This window comes from Nicotiana tabacum, chromosome 21 (genome assembly GCF_000715075.1).
Source record: "Nicotiana tabacum cultivar K326 chromosome 21, ASM71507v2, whole genome shotgun sequence".
Taxonomy (NCBI): domain Eukaryota; kingdom Viridiplantae; phylum Streptophyta; class Magnoliopsida; order Solanales; family Solanaceae; genus Nicotiana; species Nicotiana tabacum.
In genome coordinates this window covers 90,718,914-90,742,558 of record NC_134100.1, presented here as the reverse complement: position 1 = coordinate 90,742,558, position 23,645 = coordinate 90,718,914, and the positions used below count along the sequence as shown (strand labels likewise).

The following is a 23,645-nucleotide window of genomic DNA, read 5'->3' as shown; positions in this document are numbered from 1 at the left end:
AATGAAGAGAAACCGGCAAAGAGGGGGGAACTGAGAGGTCTGTGAGAAGGCGTACAAGCCATGTGAGTTCTGCAACGACCTTCTTCATAGATCGGTACTCGGCCTCTGTAGAAGATAGAGAGAGTGAAGATTGTTTCTTTGATTTCCATGAAACAGGGGATCCTTCGAGGTTGATGTAAAATTCACTTACTGAGCGGCGTGTCTCCGGATAGGACCCCCAATCTCAGTCACAAAAGGCGAGCAATTGAAAAGAGGGGTCTGAATTCATAAAGAGCCTAAGTCCCGGCAAAGATAGCAAATATCAGAGACATCGTAATGCAGCATCAAAATGAGGTCGACGCGGACTTTGCATATATTGGCTCAGATGCTGAACGGTGAATGAGAGGTTAGGGCGAGTATGGATTAAAAAATTGAGCTTGCCCAATAGTCGCCTGTAGATTGTTGGATCATGAAGAGGCTCACCAACATCGGCACGAAGCTTGTAACTAGGGTCTAAAGGAGATGAAGCTGGACGTGAATCAAGGACACCAAATTCAGAAAGAAGGTCCAAAGTGAACTTCCTCTGACTGATAATTAGTCCATGTTTTTCTCGTAATATTTCCATTCCGAGAAAATAACTAGCCTCTCCAAGATCTTTAACTTTGAATTTTGAGTTGAGAAATGCTTTTAGACTAGAAAGCTCTGTAAGATCATCACCCGTTAGAAGTATGTCATCTACATAAACAACAACAATAGAAATTCCAGAAGCTGTCTTTTTGAAAAATAAGGAATAGTCGTTAAGAGAATGGGAATAACCTTTGAAGTTGAGGGCACCAGTAAGTCTTGCGTACCACTGACGTGAAGCCTGTTTAAGTCCATATAAGGACCTTTTTAGTCTGCAAACATGGTTAATGGAGGGTGAAGTTATTCCTGGTGGAAATCTCATGTATACCTCTTCCTGTAGATCACTATGAAGAAAGGCGTTATTGACATCTAATTGAAATAATTTCCAATTCATTTTGACTGTGACTGCTAAAATGCATCTAACAATGGTCATTTTGACTACTGGACTGAAAGTCTCATTGTAATCGATTCCTTCCCTTTGTACGTCCCCTCGGATAACTAGTCGAGCCTTGAACCTTTCAATACTACCATCAGATATATACTTAACCTTATAGACCCATTTATATGGTAAAGGTTTCTTTCCTTTTGGTAAATCAACCATTTTCCAGGTTTGGTTGGTCTCCAAGGCTTGAAGTTCTATTGCCATTGCATCCTGCCAATCGGGATGTAAAGCTGCCTGGGAGAAGCTTGTAGGTTCAATGATGTGAGAAATAGAGGTGAGAAGTGATTGATTTGTAGGAGAAAGGTCTGTGAAAGGTATGTTAGTAGGTGAGACTGGTGCTGCAAAACACAAATCTGTTAGAGCAGTCAAGTACACAGCATTGCACACATAATCTGCCAGATAAGATGGTGGATTGTGGTCCCTAGTGGATCTCCTTAGTGTAGGTTGAAGGGGAATAGGAGATGGAGAGGAAGTGATCCTGGAGATATGAGATAAAGTAAGAGTTGTTCTAGGTGATACTATTAAAGGAGGGAGAGTAGGACTGAATTCTGAAGAAGAAGGGTGATTAGTCTGGAGGAAAGAGTGTGTTTGGTCGGTTATAGTGGAAACTTCTTTAGGGAAAATGGATGGTTCAGGTGTAGGAGAAGAAAAAAGGAATATATCCTCATAAAAAAATTACATTTCGAGAAATGAAAATTGTTCTAGATTGAAGATCTAATAGTTTGTATCCTTTCTTCCCAAAGGGATATCCTAGAAATGCACATTTGACTGATCTAGATTGAAGTTTTGATCTGTGATGAGGTAAAGTAGAAGCATAACATAGGCAAACAAAATATTTCAAAGAATCATAAGATGGATGTTTTCCAAAAAAGGACTTCAAAAGGTGTTTTGAAATTAAGCACTCTATAAGAAAATCTATTAATTAAAAAGGTAGCAGTTAACAAACAATCACCCCAATACATAGTAGGGAGAGCAGACTGAAATAATAGAGCCCTACATGTCTCTAGAAGATGTTTATATTTTCGTTCAACCACTCTATTTTATTGTGGGGTAGCAACACAAGAAGTTTGATGAAGGATTCCATTAGAGGAGAAAATTTTTGAAAAAAATGGATGCTGATCCTAATTCCAAAGCATTATCTGAACGAATGATTTTAACTTTTCTTGCAAACTGCCTTTCCACCATTGTTATGAAAGATTGCAAGACTGGAAAAGCATTGTTTTTTGTTCTTAGAAGATAAGTCCAGGTTCCTCTACTATAGTCATCTACTATGGTCAAGAAGTATCTATAATTATCATGAGTTGGTACCTTGTAGGGTCCCCATGTATTAACATGAATAAGTTGAAAAATTGAACTTGTGTTGATATTGCTTGAATGAAATGATAATTTTGTCTGCCTAGCTTGAGAACATATATCACAAGGAACATTAAACTTGGTTAGAGAAGAAAACTGAAAACTGGATATATTTTGCATACTAGATAGAGGCATATGCCCAACCTTTTGTGCCATAGGCTTACATTAGAACTGACTCTAGCAGAACAAGAAACTAAATGCGAGACAAGATCTTTCCTAAGGTTATTACAAGCTGGATAAGACTGAAAAACTGATGGACTTCCATAAGCTAGTCCAAAACTTAGAGAAGCTGGATTAAGTAGATATAGGCCTTCCTTAACTTCACCAATTATCACTGGCCTCTTAAGTGAAGGCCCCTGTAAGAATGTACCAAAAGATGAGAAAATCAAGGTACATATGAGTTGTTGAGTGAGTTTGTGAACTGAAATTAGATTAAATCTGAAATCTGGAATATATAACACATTGTGTAGGGTTAAATCTGGCAGAACATGCACATTACCAACCTGACCGACCTTAACTTTGTATGAATTTGGGAGATTAACATACAGAGATTTGGTTAGAGATTTCACATTGAATAAAGTGGAATATTCAAAAGTCATATGTTCTGAAACCCCTGAATCTATTATCCAGGAGGTATAATTCTTGTAAGGGAAACATGAAAGACAATATAGGTTAGGAACAGTGATTGTTTTACCAGCACAGTTGGCACTAGCATTTGCATCAGAAATTTGCTCACCCTGTTGGCCAACCTTCACATGTTGAAGAAGTTGGTAGATCTGATTTAGCTGCTCTTGAGTGTTGACTTTGTCTGCTGCATGCCCCTCCAATATGTTGACTGATTGGGTTGTGTTTTCTGCATTCATGATTGCTGCATTGTTGTGAGGACATGCTTGATACCTTTTGGATTTGGTGAACTTGAAAGTTGAGGGAAACCCAATGATTCTATAGCATTTGTCAATGGAATGTCCAGGTTTATTGAAATAGTTACATATTAGGTTATGCTTCTTTCCTTCAAGAGTGGTTTTGAACTTTCCTTCTCCAGTAGCATATTTCTGAAAAGTGGTTTGCTGATTTTGTACCAGGAAAGCAGTCTTGACTGGGTGTTGTGCAACATGAATTTTCCTTTGCTTCTCATCTTGAATGAGAAAAGAGTAGGCTTTATTGACACTAGGAAGATGAGTAATCATCAGAATGTTACTCCTCACAGCAGAGTAGGCATCGTTAAGCCCCATGAGAAATTGGATGAGCCTACCATCTTAAAGGGATTTGAAAGTTCTGGACTTGCCTCCATAATTACACTCACAGGTGCAGTGCACACAAGTATTCAAGGTATCTAACTTATCCCAAATCCTTTTTACCTTTGTATAATATCCTGCCACATCAGAGGTGCCTTGCACTAGATCACTCAACTCCTTTTGTAACTGGTAAAGTTGAGCACCATTGCATTGTCCAAATCTGACCTCAAACTCTCTCCAAATGTCATTTGCAGTTTTAGAATAAAGGACACTTTCAGCTATGTCCTTAGACAAAGAGTTCAAAAGCCATGATATAACGATATCATTGCAACGATTCCACTGCTTGAAGTTAGTGGAAGAGGCATGAGGTACAGAATAAGTTCCTTCGATAAAACTAAGTTTATTCTTGGAAGAGAGTGCAATGACTATGCCTCTACGCCATCCTCCATATCCCTTTCCATCAAAAGGTGAGTTGACAAGAACCATGCCTGGTGAGTCAGATGGATGAAGATAATAGGGATGAGAGGAATCGATAAGCATAATAGTGCGTTCAGAAACTGTGTGAGCTGCAGAAACATTGGAGGAGTCATCTGTGAAATTTGTTGCCATTTGAAAAGAGAAAGAGAAATGGTAACTGGAAAAAAAATACAAATTAAAGTTTCAGATAGCTACTGCTCTGATACCATGTAGGAAAAGGAGAAAGTTAGAACGATTCTTTCTTCTTGATATGCTAATGTTCTGTACAATGTGTATGTTTATACAAATATTTGAAAGACAAGAAAGGACAACTACAACTATATTTAATTAGAAGTCCCTAATTCCTATATGTTTGCCCATAATCACGTGTATTTGCCCATAACTCTAGTTGTAACTTGCATTTGGATAACAAAGTTCTAGAAGGTTTTAGTATCTTTCAGCTATATCCAATATGCTATATTGAAAATGGACCGAATTTGGGCTGCAGTAATAGGCCCAGTTCTTTATTTGTATTGGGCTGCTGATTTATGTTTTGTGTGTTTGGCCCAAATGTGTGTTGTGTCTGATAGGCCCATGTATGATAGGGTATGATCTTTTATTTTCTAGATTATTCGACAGACCACTTGGTGCTTTCTCTTTCTTCGTCTTCGACTGTATCGCCTCATTCTTCCCCACTTCGGAGTTTAGGTTATGTGAAGAAGATTCTGGTCCAACATCTGAATCATTCTGCAATTATGCATCTCAGGTACAGTACTCCCTTTTATTTTTTTTACGGTTTTTCTTAATGTACATATTTTTAACTCAAAGTAGGAATATATATATATATCCTGACCATCTACACGTTTTTAACTCAAAGTAGGAATTGGACGGTGAGACTGAACTTTGAATCATGTTGTGACAAAATTATGCAAGGACAATTTACTTTCATTTACATATTAAAGTAAAAGATACTAATAAGTCATAACACTATTACGGGGCAATTCAATCAATAGAAAAGCTAAATTTATTTTTCTGACGTCAAACATAATTATGTAGTCAAGTTTGAAGTCGAACGACATAACGAGTCTAAGTTTATAGAAGCTTTCGACACTTTTAATTGGCATAGCATTGCAAGTGTAATTGACGCTATAAAGCAAGGATGCTCAATCATTTTGACAACATATTCTATGGAGAAAGTTAATATCACTAGATTTATGACATGTAATAAATAAACTTTTTTGTTTAACCTTTGAACTAATTCAACATCATCCATTTAGAAGAACAATACAATAATATTTCTATTGTAGATAAACACTAAATGAAAAAAATTAAAATATTGTAGAACAAAAATTATTGTATAAAGAGGAGAATAGATACAATGTGATTCTATCTACATTTTAAATGTACTTGATATAATTAAGTAAACAAATAATACTCAAAAATTGTATTGATAATTTACATATCGAAATAATTATGAGAAAGTCATACAAGATAAAGTAAAGGTAAATTTCAAAAGTAATACAAAATTATATGTGTTAAATTATATTAAATTGGTACTTTACTAAAAATTCAGATGAAAATTTAATAATATTAAGTAATGGATAATACAATTAGATAAATAAGAAACAAAAAAATATAAATTTTTGGAAAAATATAAGACTTATAATTAGAATTATGATGAGAAAAGTCGTACCTATACACATAACTAAAATTATAATAAATAAATAATTTAAAAAAATTAAGTGATAGCATAAAAATGTATATACTAATTAAATTTCTCATGTAGGAAATTTTAGTTAATAAATAAAACTTATAATTTCATAATGAAAAATTTAAAAATCTAAAGATATTATTAGGATATTTATATATAAGATAAGTATATTATATATATAACACAAAATAATAATAATTAAAAATATTGGTAGAAAGACATGTAGTAGTTTTAAGACAAAATTAGTGTATAAAGAGGAGAATATATATAATGTGATTCTATCCACATTTTAAATGTATTTGATATAATTAAGTATACAAATAATACTCGGAAATAATATTGATAATTTATATATTGAAATAATTATGACAAAGTCATACAAGATAAAGTAAAGTTAAATTTTAAAAATAATATAAAATTATATTTATTAAATTATATTAAACTGATAATTTACTAAAAGTTAGATGAAAATTTAATAATATTAAGCAATGGATAATACAATTACATAAGCAAGAAACAAAATAATTCATAATGAAAAGTACAAAATATAAAGATATTATTAGGATATATATATATATATATATATATATATATATATATATATATATATATACACAAAATAATAATTATTAAAAATATTGGTAGAAAGACATGTAGTAGTTTTAAGACAAAATTAGTTAGCCTAGCTAATAATTAGTTACTTTATTTGAATTTAAATTAAAATAATTAAATATTTATATATTTTTAACGAAAATATTATAAGAATAAGGAAAATATATACATAAATAAATTATATAGTATTACGTACTTGCTAATTTAATTTTAAAATAAGGAACAAATAATTTATTATATAGTACAAAATACTTGTTAATTTAATAAAAAATAAATAAGTAACATATAATAATTTAATTACTATATAATGTGTATTCTTTGATTTTATATAAATTTTATTATATTTTTTTACACTATGTTAAAAAATAAAATAATAACTAATATTTATTAAAACAAAATAATATCTTAGATATAAGATTAATATTCTGTTAATCATAACACAGGGCTCAGTTTTACGGCACACGTGTAATGCATATATGCAAACCACAGCATATTACCATAGATCCACTCCACGATACTTTTCCCCAAACAATAAAATATAAACACCGAAAAAGAGAAAAAAACCAGAACAGTTAATAGTAAACAGCTTCAATTGCAGAAAGAGACCGCAGAGGAAAAATGGATTTGTTACCGGCAGAATCGTCACAGATTCTACCGAAGAAACACAGATTTCGTTCGTTGAAGCTTGTAAATGTGAATATGGACGAAGCTTTATCGGAAACGCCGCAAGGAGTGGAGTACGGGAAGCTTGAAAATGGGCTAACTTATTATGTCCGATCCAATTCTAAGCCCAAAATGAGAGCTGCACTTGCACTCGCTGTTAAAGCTGGGTATGTGCCCTATTTTTCAAATACCTTTATGTTGTTAATTAATTTGCTTAATATTTTTTTAGCTTGTTCTTACAATAGAGGGATACTGTTGATGCGCTGTAACTGATTTATGATTTGACTGGTTGTTTTACTCAATGTGGAATGTGGGAGATGCGTACGACTTGAAAATTGAACAATTGTCTACACGAAATTAAGCGGAGCTAGCAATCCCTACCCCAATGAACAATATTAGATTGGATTAAGTTATGCAAACTGACACTGTAAATAATATACTATGGAGTCGTTTGGTTCACTTACATACGCGGGGATTATAACACAGGCATTGTCTATGCTGTGACTAATAATGCAGAGATTGTTATGCGGTAATTAATTATGAAGGGATGGTTATATATGAATTACTTACTTTAGAAGGACGTTTTTGTCTTTAAATAATTTGACCCCTACATTGCTAATATACATATTCTTATTCAACATTCGCTCCCGCATAAAATGATACCTAGATTCCCACATAACTTAATATGGATACTATTTAATACCATCAACCAAACTCTGCATTAGAGTTATATGGAGATTATTATTTTTTATGCGGCCACCCAAACACTATGTATGCAGCCACCCAAACACTATGTTATCTTATGCAGAAGTTTATGGTGGGATTGATTATTCCAATACATCAACCAAACTACTTCTATCCGTGTATCAGTATAGTGTAATTAACATGTTATAGCATGTTAATTACTGCATTTTATAAATCTAGTAACACAATAATGGTAAAATCATTTGCACATTCAGTGTACAGAAAGTAAACCTTGTTAAGTCTTGCTATTTCAGGAGAGCATAAAGCTAACTGCTTTTATTGCTTTGAGACTCTTTCAACCAAGATAAAACCGGAAGGAGCTTTCGATCTATATATGTCACGAGTAAGGGGTAGTGCAACTAATCCATAATGGCATATGAGAAGTTATAGTTCTTGGTAAATTAGCTACAGATAATGGTTAAAAAGGAATGCTAGTACTTTGCAGCTTGCTTGATTGTTTACTCAACCATTTTGTATCACTCTTGCACAGGAGACCTCTCTGATTGTCAAATCGCCTGCATATCATGCTACATAAAGAAAAACTCGACCAAGTATCACCAAGAAGTTGCATAGTCAAAATTGACCCAAAAATTCCTTTCCAATTTGCAAACTTCCAATTCTTTGTGCAGTCTTGCAAATATTAACACCAATCTGACCCTCGGGGATTTCTCGGTTATCAAAATATAAAAGTTAAACCCAGTCTGGTGTTTCTGTATGCTGTATTGGCTGCCACCACTAGGCTGTGTTTTTTTTTTCTAATTTCGGACAGCAATGTGCAAGCATAGAGTGATTCGGCTGAAAATTAGGGTAGAAAATTGTGTTATCACGTTCAATTATTTGAAAGTAAATTTGTGTGCTGTGAAATTTTTGAAGTGCTATTTGTGATATACTCTATGACTAGGATACACCTAGATGCATTGGCTTGTTTAATGAATAATCTCTATCCTTTAATAATGTCTTTGAGGTATCGTGTTCGTCACTGATGAGAAAGAAATCATATAAATTAAAAAAAATATATAATAAGGCAGTTGAACTGCATATCTTTTCATTCTTGTCACTTACTTTTTCCTTAACTACTTGCACAGGTCCTTTTTTCCCTTTCTATGGTAACTACTCCCTCCGTTTCAATTTATCTTATGTAGTTTGACTCGGCATGGAGTTTAAAAAAAATAATTAGACTTTTGAAATTTGTGGTCTTAAATGCTTAAAAGGTAAAAGCTTTGTGGGGGTGGGACCATAACATTTGTATGGTTATAAGAGCTTCTCATTAAGGGTAAAATTGGTAAAATAAAAAGTTTAAAGCTAAATTGTTTCCAAATATAGAAATGTGTCATTCTTTTTGAAATGGACTAATAAAGAAAGTGTGTCTTATAAATTGAAATGGAGGGATACTACTTTAACAAGTTTGTCCGTTTCTGCTGATTCAAGCCTTACAGAGCACTAGATATCCCGACACCCCGGAAAAAAACCGAGAAAGAAATGCACATCATTAAAAAAATAAAAAAAATAATTCCTAAGGCGCCCACGAAGGTGTGCTTTTTTTGCATGGCTAGCAGCGAGGGGAGTGATCTTGACTGCTGAAAATCTGCGAAAGGGAGGAATTACACTTGTTAGTTGGTGCTACATGTGTAAAAGCTCAGGGAAGAAGTTGATCATCTTTTGTTGCATTGCCCTGTGTCCTCGGGTTTGTGGAGGGCAATCCTAAATCTTTTTGGTGTTCAATGGGTGATGCCAAGCACTGTAAAGGAAATGTTATATAGCTGGGTGGGTTTCTGTAGAAGAAGAAAGCTAAAGGCGTGGAAGTTCGTCCCGTTAGCTCTCATGTGGATAGTTTGGGGGGAGAGAAATAAGAGAGCTTTTGAGGGGATTGAGTCTCCTTTTTCACCTCTTAAGAATAGCCTCTTATCTTTGATCGCTTTTTGGTGCACTCATATAGCCCCTACTTGTATAGAAGATTGGGCGTCATTTGTAGAGAATCATGTTCTGATGTAAATTCTCTACTTTTTGGTATACTTCTTGTATACGGGAGTTTTCTCCCTTTTGATTAATACAATTTACCTTATAAAAAAAAAGGACATCAAAATTAGGTCCCATAATTTATTAAAAGAAAAGCAACAGAACTTCTATTGGGAAGAAAATTGCTCGACTCTAGAACAATTTCGAGACGGCAATATTCTAGAATCACATTTGTTTGCTAGTAAATAAAGAGGAGCACTTGTGATTTTCTCAAAAGGAGGAAGACCTGTTATTGGTTGGTGTTGCAAATACTTCTTCACTTAACTTATAAAGAGACCAGGATATTCAAAATGAATTGCGTAAGCATGAACGGTATCCTATAAGATTTTGAAGGGAAATAATTTTCTGGGGACACGATGCGAGGGAACTCTACAAGCATGATTATGTATGTGTTGAGAGAAAAAGTGTGAGAGGAAAATTAGGAATGAAATGGAAGTTACTGACATTCTCAACTGAGCTATCAAAAAACTTGCCTTTAAGTGTTTACTCTTATTTTTGATAAGTAACACTTGCCTCTGTAAGACACCTCCCTGCCCTTGAGTATTTCCTTAGCTTGTTTGATTTTCTTTTCGGCAGTGGTTTGACATTGACTTTGCTTCATTGTTGCCTATTTAAGCAGTGCCTTCTTCCTTTACGATAGCTGACGTGCTAACTCTTTAAGGGATAGTTGACGTGCTAATTAAGTTCAAGGTCTTAATTCATGGCAGCTCAGTTTTAGAAGAAGAGGAGGAACGTGGAGTTGCTCACATAGTTGAGCATCTTGCTTTTAGTGCCACAGAGAAATACACAAATCATGATATTGTCAAGTTTCTAGAGAGTATTGGGGCAGAGTTTGGTGCTTGCCAGAATGCAATGACTTCTGCTGATGAAACTGTTTATGAGCTATTTGTCCCTGTAGACAAACCTGAACTATTGTCTCAAGCGATCTCGGTGTTGGCTGAGTTCAGTTCAGAGGTGCTTCTAGTGCCTTTCTAGTTGTACTATCATTTAGATCATATCAAGTTTTCTTATTTACTTTGCCACGTATAGGTCAGAGTGTCACCCGATGACTTGGAAAAGGAAAGAGGAGCTGTAATGGAAGAGTATAGAGGAACCAGGAATGCCAATGGAAGGATGCAGGATGCGCACTGGGTTCTCATGATGGAAGGTTCAAAGGTAACTTTCCTAGTTCTTCTTTGTCCTTTTGTCCGCCCATCCACAGTGATTTTTCTGTGAATGCACTGTACTTACTAAAGAGAAACATAAGGCACAATAAGATGGCTATTTATATTACATTGGCTTTTAACAAGATGGAAATGATCTTCATATAAAGGTATGTGCTGCTTTCATTTTTTTATATTTTATTTTATTATTATTTGTAATAAGAAAATAGTACTATGAGTTGTTTTATTTTTATTTAGTTTTGGGTCAAGCATTGTTCTTGAGTTGAAGAACTCATGAATACATGATAAAATATTTGAAAGAGCTAATATCTTGACATTGAAGCTGCTAATTTGTGTTAGCCTACCCTCTGTTGTTTTGGTTGCACATTGACGAAAAAGTTGAATTTCATAAAAACCAGCGAACATCAAGGCTGAATAGACCCACTTTTAAACTGCCAAACTCACCTTTACACTTCCTAAAACTTAATCATTCCAATATAGCTCCCTTTTTGGTCCTGTGTGATAAAACTGTGCATATTTGATAAGTTTTCTTCGTTCTCTCCATTTATACATTTAAAGCTAGACTAGTAAAGACAAAATGTCACAACTTTTTTGTGATTTAATAAGAAATATTTGTTGTTAAGCGGTAGTAATTGGTTTCCTTTATGTTCAAAAGTATAATAGAATCCTGAGCTTCAGTGTGAAGTTTCTTAAATGCCAATTGCTTTAGTTGCTGATTTTAAACCATGTTGGAGTTATTTCCTCAACTGAATGCCTTCCTCCTGATTTCTTAATTAGTATGCTGAGCGGCTGCCTATTGGACTCGAGAGGGTGATCCGAACAGTTTCTCCTCAGACGGTGAAGCAATTTTACAGGAAGTGGTACCATTTGCAGAATATGGCTGTGATTGCTGTTGGGGACTTTCCTGATACGCAGGTTCAAAGACGGTTATTGTCCTCTTCCTGAAATACTGCATACTTTCCAACTGTCTGTCCCAATTAATCTGATATATTTCCATCAATGACAATGTCGATCATGTAACTAATTGTCGCGATATATGTTTATATATAACTTAAGGATTATCACATCATTACACACCTAAATTGTGTTGGATCTATTTCTAAATTTCTCGACATCATAGAATTTCTTTAATCGTTAATCGGCATCGTAAACAATTCAAAATCATTTCTCAGTTTCTGACGTAGTCAAAGGGGATAAACAATACATGCTATCTTTGTGATCTGATCTTACACTGCTGCCCAAGACTTTAGTGGATCGACTCACAATTGAGATGGAGTCAAACTAAATCTCATTTTTACATAAAGTTTTGGAGTTAAGACTCTATCAACTATATTAGCCACTTGTCTTTATCTATGACAGAGTGTTGTTGAGTTGATAAAAGCTCACTTTGGACATAAGATTTCAGCAGTCGATCCTCCTCTTATACCATACTATTCGGTTCCATCACACAATGAACCGCGATTTTCATGCTTTGTGGAATCCGAGGCAGCTGGGGTTAGTATTCTGCAGATCTTTCATCAATCTCAGCAATACATTGTGCCTTTTTGCTCTGGATTTCCTTTAAGACATTTCTTTTGAAATGGGTTGTAACAGTCAGCGGTGATGATTAGCTGCAAAATGCCTGTGGAAGAGCTTAAGACGGTGAAAGATTACCGAGAATTGCTCACTGAATCCATGTTTTTCCATGCTCTAAACCAGAGATTTTTTAAAATATCTCGTAAGAAAGATCCTCCTTATTATTCTTGTTCGGCTGCAGCAGATATCCTAGTTCGTCCGGTTAAGGCCTACATTATGACATCATCCTGTAAAGAGAAGGGGACCGTCGAGGCCTTAGAATCCATGCTTACTGAGGTGTGTGTCCAAATCCGTATGAATTATATTCTGCTTTCTAGCTGTTTCTGATACCTTGGTTCCAGGTTGCTAGAGTAAGAATTCATGGCTTTTCTGAACGTGAAATATCTGTTGTTCGGGCTTTGCTGATGTCAGAGATTGAATCTGCATATTTGGAGCGAGATCAAATGCAATCAACCAGCTTACGTGATGAATATTTGCAGGTGCATAAAAATTACTTTCCTCCCTTTCCCTCAAGTTGCTTTACACCAAAGCTCAAGTTCAGTTGGGTGAAACTCAAGCGTATATAAAATTTAGTAAAAGCTGAATATACCTGTTACACAATGAGACTCAAATGATGTTTTTGCTTTGTAGCATTTTCTTCGAAATGAACCCGTTGTTGGGATTGAGTACGAGGCACAGCTCCAGAAAACTCTCCTACCCCGTGAGTGTCCGCTAGTGTTTCTTTTTCATTTATGAGTTTTATATTTCTGAGACTGTTATATGCTGGAGGGGAAAAAGAAACGAAAGAGACTTTTGTTGTCATTTCACCCGGTGAAGGGAATCTTAATATTGCTAAATCTTTTTTGATTGAATAGATATTTCAGCATCTGAGGTGTCCAAATACTCTGAGAAGTTTCAGACTTCAAGTAGTTGCGTTATAAAAACAATTGAGCCCCGAGCAACTGCTGCAGTGGATGATTTGAAAGCTGTCGTAGTGAGGATCAATTCTCTTGAAAGAGAAAAAAGCCTTCCTCCTTGGGATGATGAAAGCATCCCTGAAGAAATTGTCTGTGCGAAATCAAATCCAGGGTAACATATATCACATTTAACGTTCATAGTCGCTTACATACCTACTGCATGTGTGATGGAAAACGTGTGGCAACTCAATATATTGTTTAAACATGTGGATACTATGTTAAAAAAATTTGAAATGCAGTTCATTGGTGTTTATGCCTTTGTTTTGCTTTTGATACTTGTAATGTGATCTGCAAGGCAATACGTCATTCTTAGCAGATGTCCGTTGATAACTTTTTCGCTGGCGCTAGTTGCTACTATGATCTTTAAATAAAATAAGCATGTGTATTTTGGAGAACCTATCATTTCTTCTTCCCAAATAGTGATCAAATGCTGGACCGTTAAGCATGAATGCATGACCAATGAGTTGTGACATAATGTTCACATTGTATGCTTATATATTTTACTGAGGCATATGGTGATGCCTGTGTCTTAATCTTGTGTTTTCCAGGCACACATTTGACTTCTATTAATTATGTTTAGCTCACAGAAACATCTTAACTGAACTTTGTCCCTAATATTTTTGGCTTTTTTTTATAAGTAAGTTAAAATTGTGTCTTAATTATGTAAAAGAAGTGTCTTTTTCATGCAATTATTCTAACTGGCTATGACTTTCTTGCAAACTATTTTTTTGAGTAATATTTATGACTAGGATGTCAAAGAACTATTGAGCCTGACCTATCCCCAAAAAAGAACAAGAAGAATAAAGTAATAGAAGAAATATTGTGCAATGAGCCACTGTAGTGATCCATTGTATGTTCAAGGCAAAAAAGATTATGTTCGTATCATCGGTTGTTACTTCATTTATCTGCATCCTTTTCACTCTCAGATTTTTTACTAAGTGGGATTAATTCACTTTCCTGAATTAGTCTTTGAGACTGTAAGTATTCTTAAAGGTAAAATACCAAGAAGGAAATATCTGTTGTTCCACCTACATCTAAAGTAAATACTCTATGATGATAGTTACCTGCAAAGAGAGCAGCACTAGCTTTGTACCTATAATACTATTACCAGAAGCCCGGATGATTTTCTCTAAGCAGACAATTTGCTCTCACTGACTTAGAATAGGCACCTTCTGTCACTCCAACATTTTCCTTAGACTTGGTCATCAGGTTTACGGATGTGCTCTCTGAAAGCAATCATGTGGCAGTTTCAGTCTCATTTTTGTAATGATGTATGCTGAAACCGATCCCAAATTTCTTGTTTCAGGCATATAGTACAGCAGCTTGAATATTCCACTATTGGAGCTACTGAGTTGATTTTATCAAATGGAATGCGAGTGTGCTATAAATATACTGACTTCCTTGATGACCAGGTAAAAATTTCCTATGCATAGAGGTTAAGCTGGAGAGTTTTTTGTGAATTTCCTATGCAGCGGTCTGTCTGTCTGTCTTATTTCTGTTTGGAGATACAGTTCCTCATCATCTTTCCTTTGGGCTTCTGTCATAGACTAGTGAATAAATGCTTGCAGATAATCATTCTTGTTGTTGAAGATGATACTTTGGTAATAAAATACCTTGTGGATACTCATGAAACATAAGAAACACTGTTTTGGCTGCTGCCTTTAAAGAGGGAATAATAACGTGCCATAGCAGACTATTAAGTTTTTGTTTTCTTTCTAGTTACTAGGATGATCTTCTGCTTTCTTTACCAATCCAAACTTTCTATCCAAGATTCCTATGAGTTATGAAAACTAGCTTTTATTGCTCACTAAAGAGATTCCCCTTTTTATTTTAAAGAGATTCATTTTTTATAAAAAAAAACACCTCTTGGAATAGTAACTCTGAGAAAACACATTGTTTTTTGGGTCTAAGTTGATGCGGTACTTGTTATTCGTATTAACATCTTGTTTAAATAGGTTTTATTCACAGGGTTCTCATATGGTGGTTTGTCTGAACTACCGGAAAGTGAATACTTTTCATGTTCAATGGGCTCAACCATCGCTGGAGAAATTGGTATATTTGGTTACAGACCAACAATACTCATGGATATGCTTGCTGGGAAAAGAGCTGAAGTTGGTACAAAACTTGGAGCTTATATGAGAACTTTTTCTGGTGATTGTTCACCTACAGACTTAGAAACTGCATTGCAGGTTAGACTTTTCTAGAAGTGCATGGGCATCTGATTTTGTTATCTATTATATCTCTCTCTACATACATGTCTGTCTGTCTATGGTTATGTATATCATATAAGAAAACAAAAAACATTGCAAGACTAGACGATAGATCCTCCATGTGGGCTATGTTTCAAGGATAGATACTGCCAAATTGGGACGAGTTGGTTGGATTCTATAAAGAATTGAGCGAGCTTTAAGATTATGAAGATTCTTAGAATCCTTTGCAAATGATTCATGAAGATTCCTATTCAAAGAGTAGTTAGAAAAGTATCTTGATTTAGTATTCTCTACGTCCATGAAGTACCAATATTACATGGTATTGTGTGGGGTTGTCCTATAAGAGTATGGATCTTGTCATCACCTAAATATTGGAGTTCGGATATACTAATAGAATTACGAGTATGGGTGTTGCTAGAGCTAAACTTTTCGTAAAACTCCTAAAACATAGAGCTTATGAAATGTAGCTATAAAATAAATATCATGTGACAGTTAATCTCACTCCAAATCATCCCGGAGTGAACCCATATGTTTCTTTAACTTTGTTTCAAGTGAGCGCTATTAATGGAATATAACAACTTTGAAGCAGAAACAAGCAACAATGGCAGACAGCAAGCACGTCTGCCATCTGCCCATGGTGGTTTACTTCCAGTAAGAGCGGCTATTCCTAAGTCAGAATATTTTTAGAGAACTACTTATCAGAATTGTGGTCCTCTCAGATTTTCAAAATAAGTGCGCTCAGCTATTGAGTAGCTGTGAACGGCAATAGTCGGAATTTCAAATTGAAGCTACTTCTAACATTTACTGTTTTGTAAATTTTAGTTGAAAACCAGTTTCTTTTAGTGACTTTTCATGGAAAGTTCTTTCCCATCTAGTGCAAAATATTATTTTTACATAATAAAAGATATAAATAGTGAAAAATAATAGTATTTAAAAAGAACATTACTTTAATTAGGAAATTGTGAAGTGGCTGTTTGGTCTTAACCTTAATTTCGTTTGTGCTACTTGTATGTGATGTTCACCTCTTGCCTTCTGCAACTTCTCAGCTTGTATATCAACTTTTCACAACAACCGTTGAGCCAGGGGAAGAAGATGTCAAAATAGTGATGCAAATGGCTGAAGAAGCCATACGTGCTCAGGAGAGAGATCCTTACACTGCATTCGCGAACCGAGTGAGAGAGCTCAATTATGGGAACTCCTACTTTTTCAGGGTAAGATGACTTTCGATCTGCATAGTAAACTTTGTAGTGCCGGATTGCCGGGTGTATTCATGAGTTACATAGTTGCGTATTGTCTTGCAGCCGATCAAATTTGGTGACCTTCGAAAAGTCAACCCATATAAAGCTTGTGAATATTTCAATAGTTGCTTCAAGGACCCCTCAACTTTTACAGTGGTGATTGTTGGGAATATTGACCCTTCTATAGCATGTCCGTTGATGTTACAGTACTTGGTAGGTACTACACTTTCTAATGGTGTTGGGCCCTAGCACTATTTAGCATTTCTGTCATTAGTTTCTTCTTCACTATGCAGGGTGGAATTCCAAGACCTCCTGAACCAGTTCTACATTTCAGCCGTGATGACCTCAAAGGCTTGCCTTTCCAATTTCCTACGACAATAACTAGGTAATCTCAGTGTTATTTTCTCTCCAATTAATAATGTACTAAGCTATTCTCTTTCTCTTAATGAAGCTGAAGAAGCTGATTGATTGCAGGATACCTTAGCTTCAACGATTTTTCCGTTAGACCTTGTCCTTTTTCATTGTTCATTTTTTACCCCTGATGCCTTGGATTTTTGAGTTGGGGGCTTGGTGAGGGAGTCCTAATGATATGATTTCTATTATATTGGTTTTCAGAAACTAGCAAATTATACACACACAGAGGCACATGCACACTCTCATGTATATTGTTTATACTCATTTGTTTTGTTTACCGCCTTTCTTTCCTTTTTTTTTGGGAATGGGGGAGTCTTTGAATGCTTGCTGGGGATACGATTCCTGTGCAGCGTGTGAAGTTACTGCTGTTTGGCCTGGAAACAGTTGGTTGCACTTTGTCATAACTCATAGCCACCACCCAAAAAAAAAACAAGAAGGAAAGATTCCAACTTGACTAGGGCCCCTGGTGTTACTGTTCATTTTCTTCTATGTGATAAACTATTGAAGTTCTATGATGTCCTTTATGTGCTAAGACTCATCCCCATTTAACGCGTTGCATGTGATTGTAGAGAAGTTGTTCGGAGCCCAATGGTGGAAGCACAATGTTCGGTGCAGTTATGTTTCCCTGTTGAGTTAAAGAATGAAAAAATGGTGTGTATTTTAGATACTTAAGAAAACTGTTTCTTAAGCTTTTTCTTTTACACATACATTGACTTATACACTATCTCACCTTATTTACAGATGGAAGATGTTCATTTTGTTGGATTCTTGAGCAAGCTTCTGGAAACAAAGATAGTACAGGTTCTCCGCTTCAAGTATGGACAGGTGTGTTCTTGTGTAGTCTGTCAGATTTTCTTAATGCATTTTGATAAGTTGTTATTCTTGGAACTTTTTGTGCCTTAGATTTATTCTGCTGGAGTTTCCGTCTTTCTTGGCGGCAATAAGCCTTCCAGACTTGGCAATATCCGTGGAGATATTAGTATAAATTTCTCCTGTGATCCAGACATTTCATCGACACTGGTATGTTTGCAAATTTTGAACCGCATGTTACAGGAAAAGGTTACAAAGCCTAACATCACAAATTTTTGACAAGGTTGATCTTGCTTTGGACGAAATATTACATCTTCAAGAGGAAGGACCTTCAAATGACGATGTTATGGCCGTACTAGAAATCGAGCAAAGGGCACATGAAAATGGGTTACAGGTGATGTTTACTGGAATCTTCCTCTCAGAGGCTCAAAGTTTCATTTGATTGCCAACATTATGAGAAGACAGCTATGAAATGTTGCATATTCTAATTCATAGTTCTAAAGTTCTGAATTTCTGCTTATTGAATATCTTCTATTACCTAAACCATAAGTTGAATATCCATTTGATCCGCTGCTGATTCCTGTTTGCTCTTTCAGGAGAATTACTATTGGTTAGATAGAATATTGCGTAGCTACCAGTCACGGATCTATTCTGGTGACGTTGGCAATTCCTTTGAGGTTAGTTTTTAGTTCAGTGCTTGTACAATTCTTTAAAAGCAGTCTGCTCCTCTTATTTAAAAACAAATGCAGTCTGTTCCTTGTTCCTCATGCATGTCGAACTTATTCCATTATATGTCATCTAACGCCTATCTGAAATAAAAAAAAACGCTAGTCTTTTTGGGATTGTAGACTAGTGCGCCGGATATGCACAAACAATTGTAAATCGAGGTTTCCTCAAAAAATTTGGTTCCACTTGGTGGTATATGTGCTATACGCATCTAAAGAGTTTGACCTAACATGCTTATGAATATTCTCTAGTTTGACTCCGTTTTATTTTTGTGCTCCCTGGTTTTTCCTTCTTCTGTGATAAAAGGGGAAGAGCGAATATGCCAAAGTACCTTTTTTATATCACCGTGGTGTCCAGGCCTGCGTGTGGCGCACCTCGACTTATTCCATGGGGTACCTGATACCTCCCACCAGCACAGGTACCGGGTAACTTTGTCCACCAAGACTTGGACAGATGAGAAGAAATCACCTAGTATTTTGCCTCCGCTGGGATGAGATTTGAACTTGAGACCCCATGGTTCTCAACCCACTTCATTGATCACTAGGCCACACCCTTGTGTGCAATATGCCAAAGTACCTTGTCCAAAAAAAAAAAAAAAAGAATATGTCAAAGTCAAAGATAAGGAGCTGTTTGGAAATTTTACATCCAACAAAGTAAATGTTATACTTTCTGTAGAAGCTCCCTTTACTTCTCTGCCAAAGTCAGACTGCATTTGCTATATAGTTCTTCCATGGAACTGTAATTTCAATTATGTATAGAGATCCTATGGGACGACGTCTTTCTAATTTGCTTAACGCTCTTATGCAGGTCCAAGATGCTGCACGGTCCAAAGTGAGAAGTATCTTGACACCATTAACTGCCCAACTAGCCTTGCAAAGAATTCTGCCATTTCCTTGTAAAAAGCAGTATACTGTAGTAATTTTGATGCCTCAGGCATCACGTATAAAAAAATTGAAGTCATTGATGCAGTCAGTATCCAAGAGTTATTCAAGAGATGCAAAGGTTAGTCTCATGTAGTTCTCATCTTTCATCTTCCGGCATCATGATCTAATGGATGTGGATCTTTATATTTGCTTCCCTCTTCAAATGACCCTTGCCACGAAAAGAAAGAAGTCAAGAATCTAATTCCCCCCCGCGCCGTTAATCTTTTGTGTCTATTCCCGTGTAACACTGACAGTCCACGTACGTTGTTTCAGTGTCCGGGCATTGTACTCTATGCTTGCACAATATTCCAGTAGTATGGATTAATAAACATAAACTTGTTGTAGTGTCTTTGTCTAATATATTCAAGTTACGTGCAATCTAAATCCATGTCTAGTAGCACTGAGATTGTTAAGCATGCATGAATATAAAATTGACTCCTAGATTTCTTGCCTTGTATAGCCTGACAGTCTTCTCAATGTGTGCTCTATACATCCATGAGCGTTCATCCTTGTAACTTCATTGTTCACTCTCCTTTTTATATACTGCTACTTTATGTCTTTCCTACTATTTCAGATTTTGGCTGGAATTGCTGGTGTAACAGTTTTGTCCCTCAGTTTATGGAAATACTCCCGAAGTACACTAAAATCGTAGTAGAGATCTTTGCTGAAAATAGAACTTGGAGGGAACTGTTGAACAAGGGCTCCACTTATCCAACCCAACAATAGTACAGTCAAATGGATTGCATGAGAGATGTCATTGAATTCTTTGCCAAAAGATCTGATCGTACTCAGCTCTGGCCTTCTTGTACCGTAGATCGATGTGCCATTATTATCGGCGAGTGTTACAAATATTAGGTTTTGCCAAGACTAATAAGCTTAGAAAGGTTGTGCTTGTACTAATGTATAATAACATTAGGTTGTGCCAAGACTAATAAGCTTAGAAAATTAATGATTCATTGTGCCTGTACTAATGTATGAATTAAAGTATCTAAAGAAAGTATTTTCTTGGGGTTTGATCCTTACCTTATTACTGAGAAAGTATAAGTTTATTTTTCCTCCTTGGGCTACGTGCTATTTTTCGGCTCTTTGGTTTGGAGATCCCCATTTTCGTTCTTCCTTCAATCGTTGCTTTGGTAGCAATGGATTTTTTACTTGTGGGATCCCACAGGACAACCTGCAGCAAAGCTTTTGCTAAATTTTGATGGGGAATAATCCAAGAGTTTAACTACTATACAGAGTAGGGTAAAAATTATTTTTGTACTATCACGTCAACTAAATGGTAAATATATGAAACCATTCATAATAAGTAAAATTGGTTACCTAGAAAAACAAAGGGAGTAATTTGCACAACCTTGTCACAATATACAAATAGTACAGAAGTTCTTTACAATGTTTGTGCATGTATAACAAATTCATAATTCTTTGGAATGGTTACTGATGTTTCAAGTTAACATATTCAGTTAATTTGAGATTGAGTTATAGTTATTTTTGTTGCTTAAAGAATAATCCAAAGGCTAAACGGATGATATTAAGGAAAATGAGGGTCTGGGTTAGTGACATACAGGCCAGATGTTAATGGAAATGGGGTTTGGTTAGACATTAATTTGCAATTTTGTGTAACGATCCGATCGGTCGTTTTGCTTTTTAGATCCCCGTTCCCCTAATTAAGACTTCATGTTTTTGCCTTTACTGTTTTATGACTTGCGGGAATGGTTGGTTCGGGTTTGGAAGGGTTCGGTTTGAAATCGGAACACTTAGTTCCTTAATAGTGGCCTATAATGGTCAAGTTTGACTTGAGTCAATGTTTTGAGTAAACGACCTTTGAACCGGGATTTGATGGTCCCAGTAGGTTCGTATGATGACTTTGGACTTGGGCGTGTGTCCGGATCAAGTTTTAGATGACCCGGGAGCGTTTCGACGCTTAATATTGAAAGTTGGCGCGTTGAAGTTTTTTCAAGTTCTTTAAGTTTGGTTTGGAGTAAACTTTGGTGTTATCAGGGTCGGATTTCGATCCCGGAAGCGGGAATAAGTCTGTTATGTCATTTATGACTTGTACGCAAAATTTAGTGTCATTCCGAGTTGATTTGGATTGAATCGGACGCGCGGAGGTATTTCTAGAAGTTCTTGAGCTTCATGCTTGAAGTCATGCGTTTTGGCGTCCGATTCGTGACTCTAGATGTTATTTCGGTATTTTGATCGAGCGAGCGAGTTCATATGAAGTTTTTAGACTTGTGTGGATGTTTGGTGTGGAGCCCCGTCGGCTCGGGTGAGTTTTGAATGCGTTCGGAGGGTTGGAGGAACTTTTAGTTTTCTGATATCTGGTTTGGTGCTGCATGTCTCGCAAATGCGAGGTTTTGTTCACATTTGCGAGGAGGGATTCATATTTGCGAGATTGGGAAAAACACCGAGGGGTTCGCATTTGCGAACATTTTTGCCGCTTTTGCGAGTTGCCCATCTTCTCATGTGCGAAGTTTTTGGTCGCAATTGCGACCTTTGCAGAGATGGCCCGTCTTCGCATTCGCGATGCTTTTGTTGCATTTGCGAACAAGATGTCGCAAATGCGACATCTGCGACTGGTGCCGAGGTTTTTTTTTAATTACGGGACTTAGTTTCATTTCCCTCATTTGCCATTTGGTCCTAGGCAATTTTGAGAGTATTTTTTGGGGAATTTCATCAACATCAAGAGGTAAGTAATCCCTATCAATTCTTTAGTTAAATACGCAAATTATAGGTAGATTAAACATGGAAAATTGTGAAATTAGTGGAATTTTGTGAAGAAACTAGGGTTTAGGTAAAATTGGGATTTGATCATGATTTTGGTGGTGGAAATTGGAACAAAATTATATATTTGAGTTCGGGAGGTCATGGGTAACTTATGCATATTCCTTCTCTTACACCGTATGTCTCTCTAAATCTTTCGAAGAACCATTCCCAAGATACATCGTTCTCTGAATCAACAATAGAGTATGCAAGCGGGAAAATTTTACCTGCGTCCATACATGTGCTTTATAAGCACACATCAAATATGTGAAACAATATATATGTTATATTATTACCAATAAGTATATTGTATTGATACTGAAGTGAAAGACCAACCACCAATACAAATTGTTGTAGATTTATTTAGTAGCGAGCACAATAGAGCCGACAAACAGAATACTACAGAGAGAGAGATTGCAATAGCTCCACCAGACTCCAACAGTTACTCAGAAAAAGACAACTCAAAAATACATAGTGAAGATGTAATTGAGGAAAGTGATGAATGGATGTCAGATGATAGAGGGAGAAGTAGGCAAAGAAAAAAAGGAAGAAAATCCAGAGAAAAATGTACACCTTCTCACAGAGGGAAGGAACAAAAACTAGTTAATCAAGCACTAGTTTTCCATGATTAATGCAATATTCTGGAATATTAAGGGTGTGAGGTCTAAAAAGGCCATACACAAATTGAAAAATCTCATCAACAAAAATAATAATGACTTTGTTGCTATTTTTGAACCCTTCATTAGTAGTAACAAGATAGAAGGCTATAAAAGGTTTTGGGGTTTTCAACATTGCTTGGCTAATGTCAATGGCCAAATTTGATATTTTTGGAATGGTCAAGCAGTGGTGGTTGCCAATAAAGAACAACAAATTACTCTGAGTAGTAATCAATATGGTAACAATGAAGAGATTCATGTTACTGCAATTTATGCTAAGTGTACTTTCACAGGGAGGAAAGACCTCTGGACAAGTATAGAAGATATAAGTTGTGGTATTCATGGTCCATGGTGTATTGGAGGTGACTTCAACGTTATT

The 23,645-nt window shown here is 35.8% G+C and overlaps 2 protein-coding genes across 3 annotated transcripts; one reads left to right on the top strand and one right to left on the bottom strand.

The window, feature by feature from the left end:
• Positions 1-3,654: 3,654 nt before the first annotated feature.
• On the bottom strand, positions 3,655-4,242 carry LOC107830319 (uncharacterized). Its single transcript, XM_016657846.1, has one exon. It carries the CDS (start codon positions 4,240-4,242, stop codon positions 3,655-3,657), a length of 588 nt encoding a protein of 195 aa, XP_016513332.1.
• A 2,719-nt stretch (positions 4,243-6,961) lies between these two features.
• Positions 6,962-20,888, top strand: LOC107830321 (zinc protease PQQL-like). Of its 2 annotated transcripts, none has more exons than XR_012704628.1 (21): positions 6,962-7,242; positions 10,543-10,789; positions 10,865-10,990; positions 11,776-11,913; positions 12,358-12,492; positions 12,592-12,849; positions 12,915-13,052; positions 13,204-13,273; positions 13,428-13,641; positions 14,836-14,941; positions 15,485-15,718; positions 16,786-16,950; positions 17,041-17,190; positions 17,271-17,362; positions 17,961-18,042; positions 18,133-18,206; positions 18,295-18,411; positions 18,485-18,595; positions 18,798-18,878; positions 19,735-19,929; positions 20,425-20,888. XR_012704628.1 is itself a non-coding variant. In XM_016657848.2 (21 exons), the coding sequence occupies exons 1-21, from the start codon at positions 7,031-7,033 to the stop codon at positions 20,500-20,502; spliced, it is 3,033 nt and encodes a 1,010-aa protein (XP_016513334.1). In that variant the 5' UTR covers positions 6,966-7,030; the 3' UTR covers positions 20,503-20,888. The 2 variants fall into 2 exon arrangements, 1 of the variants encoding a protein (XP_016513334.1); XM_016657848.2 differs by having other exon boundaries at positions 6,966-7,242; positions 18,133-18,216.
• The last annotated feature ends 2,757 nt before the right edge of the window (positions 20,889-23,645 follow it).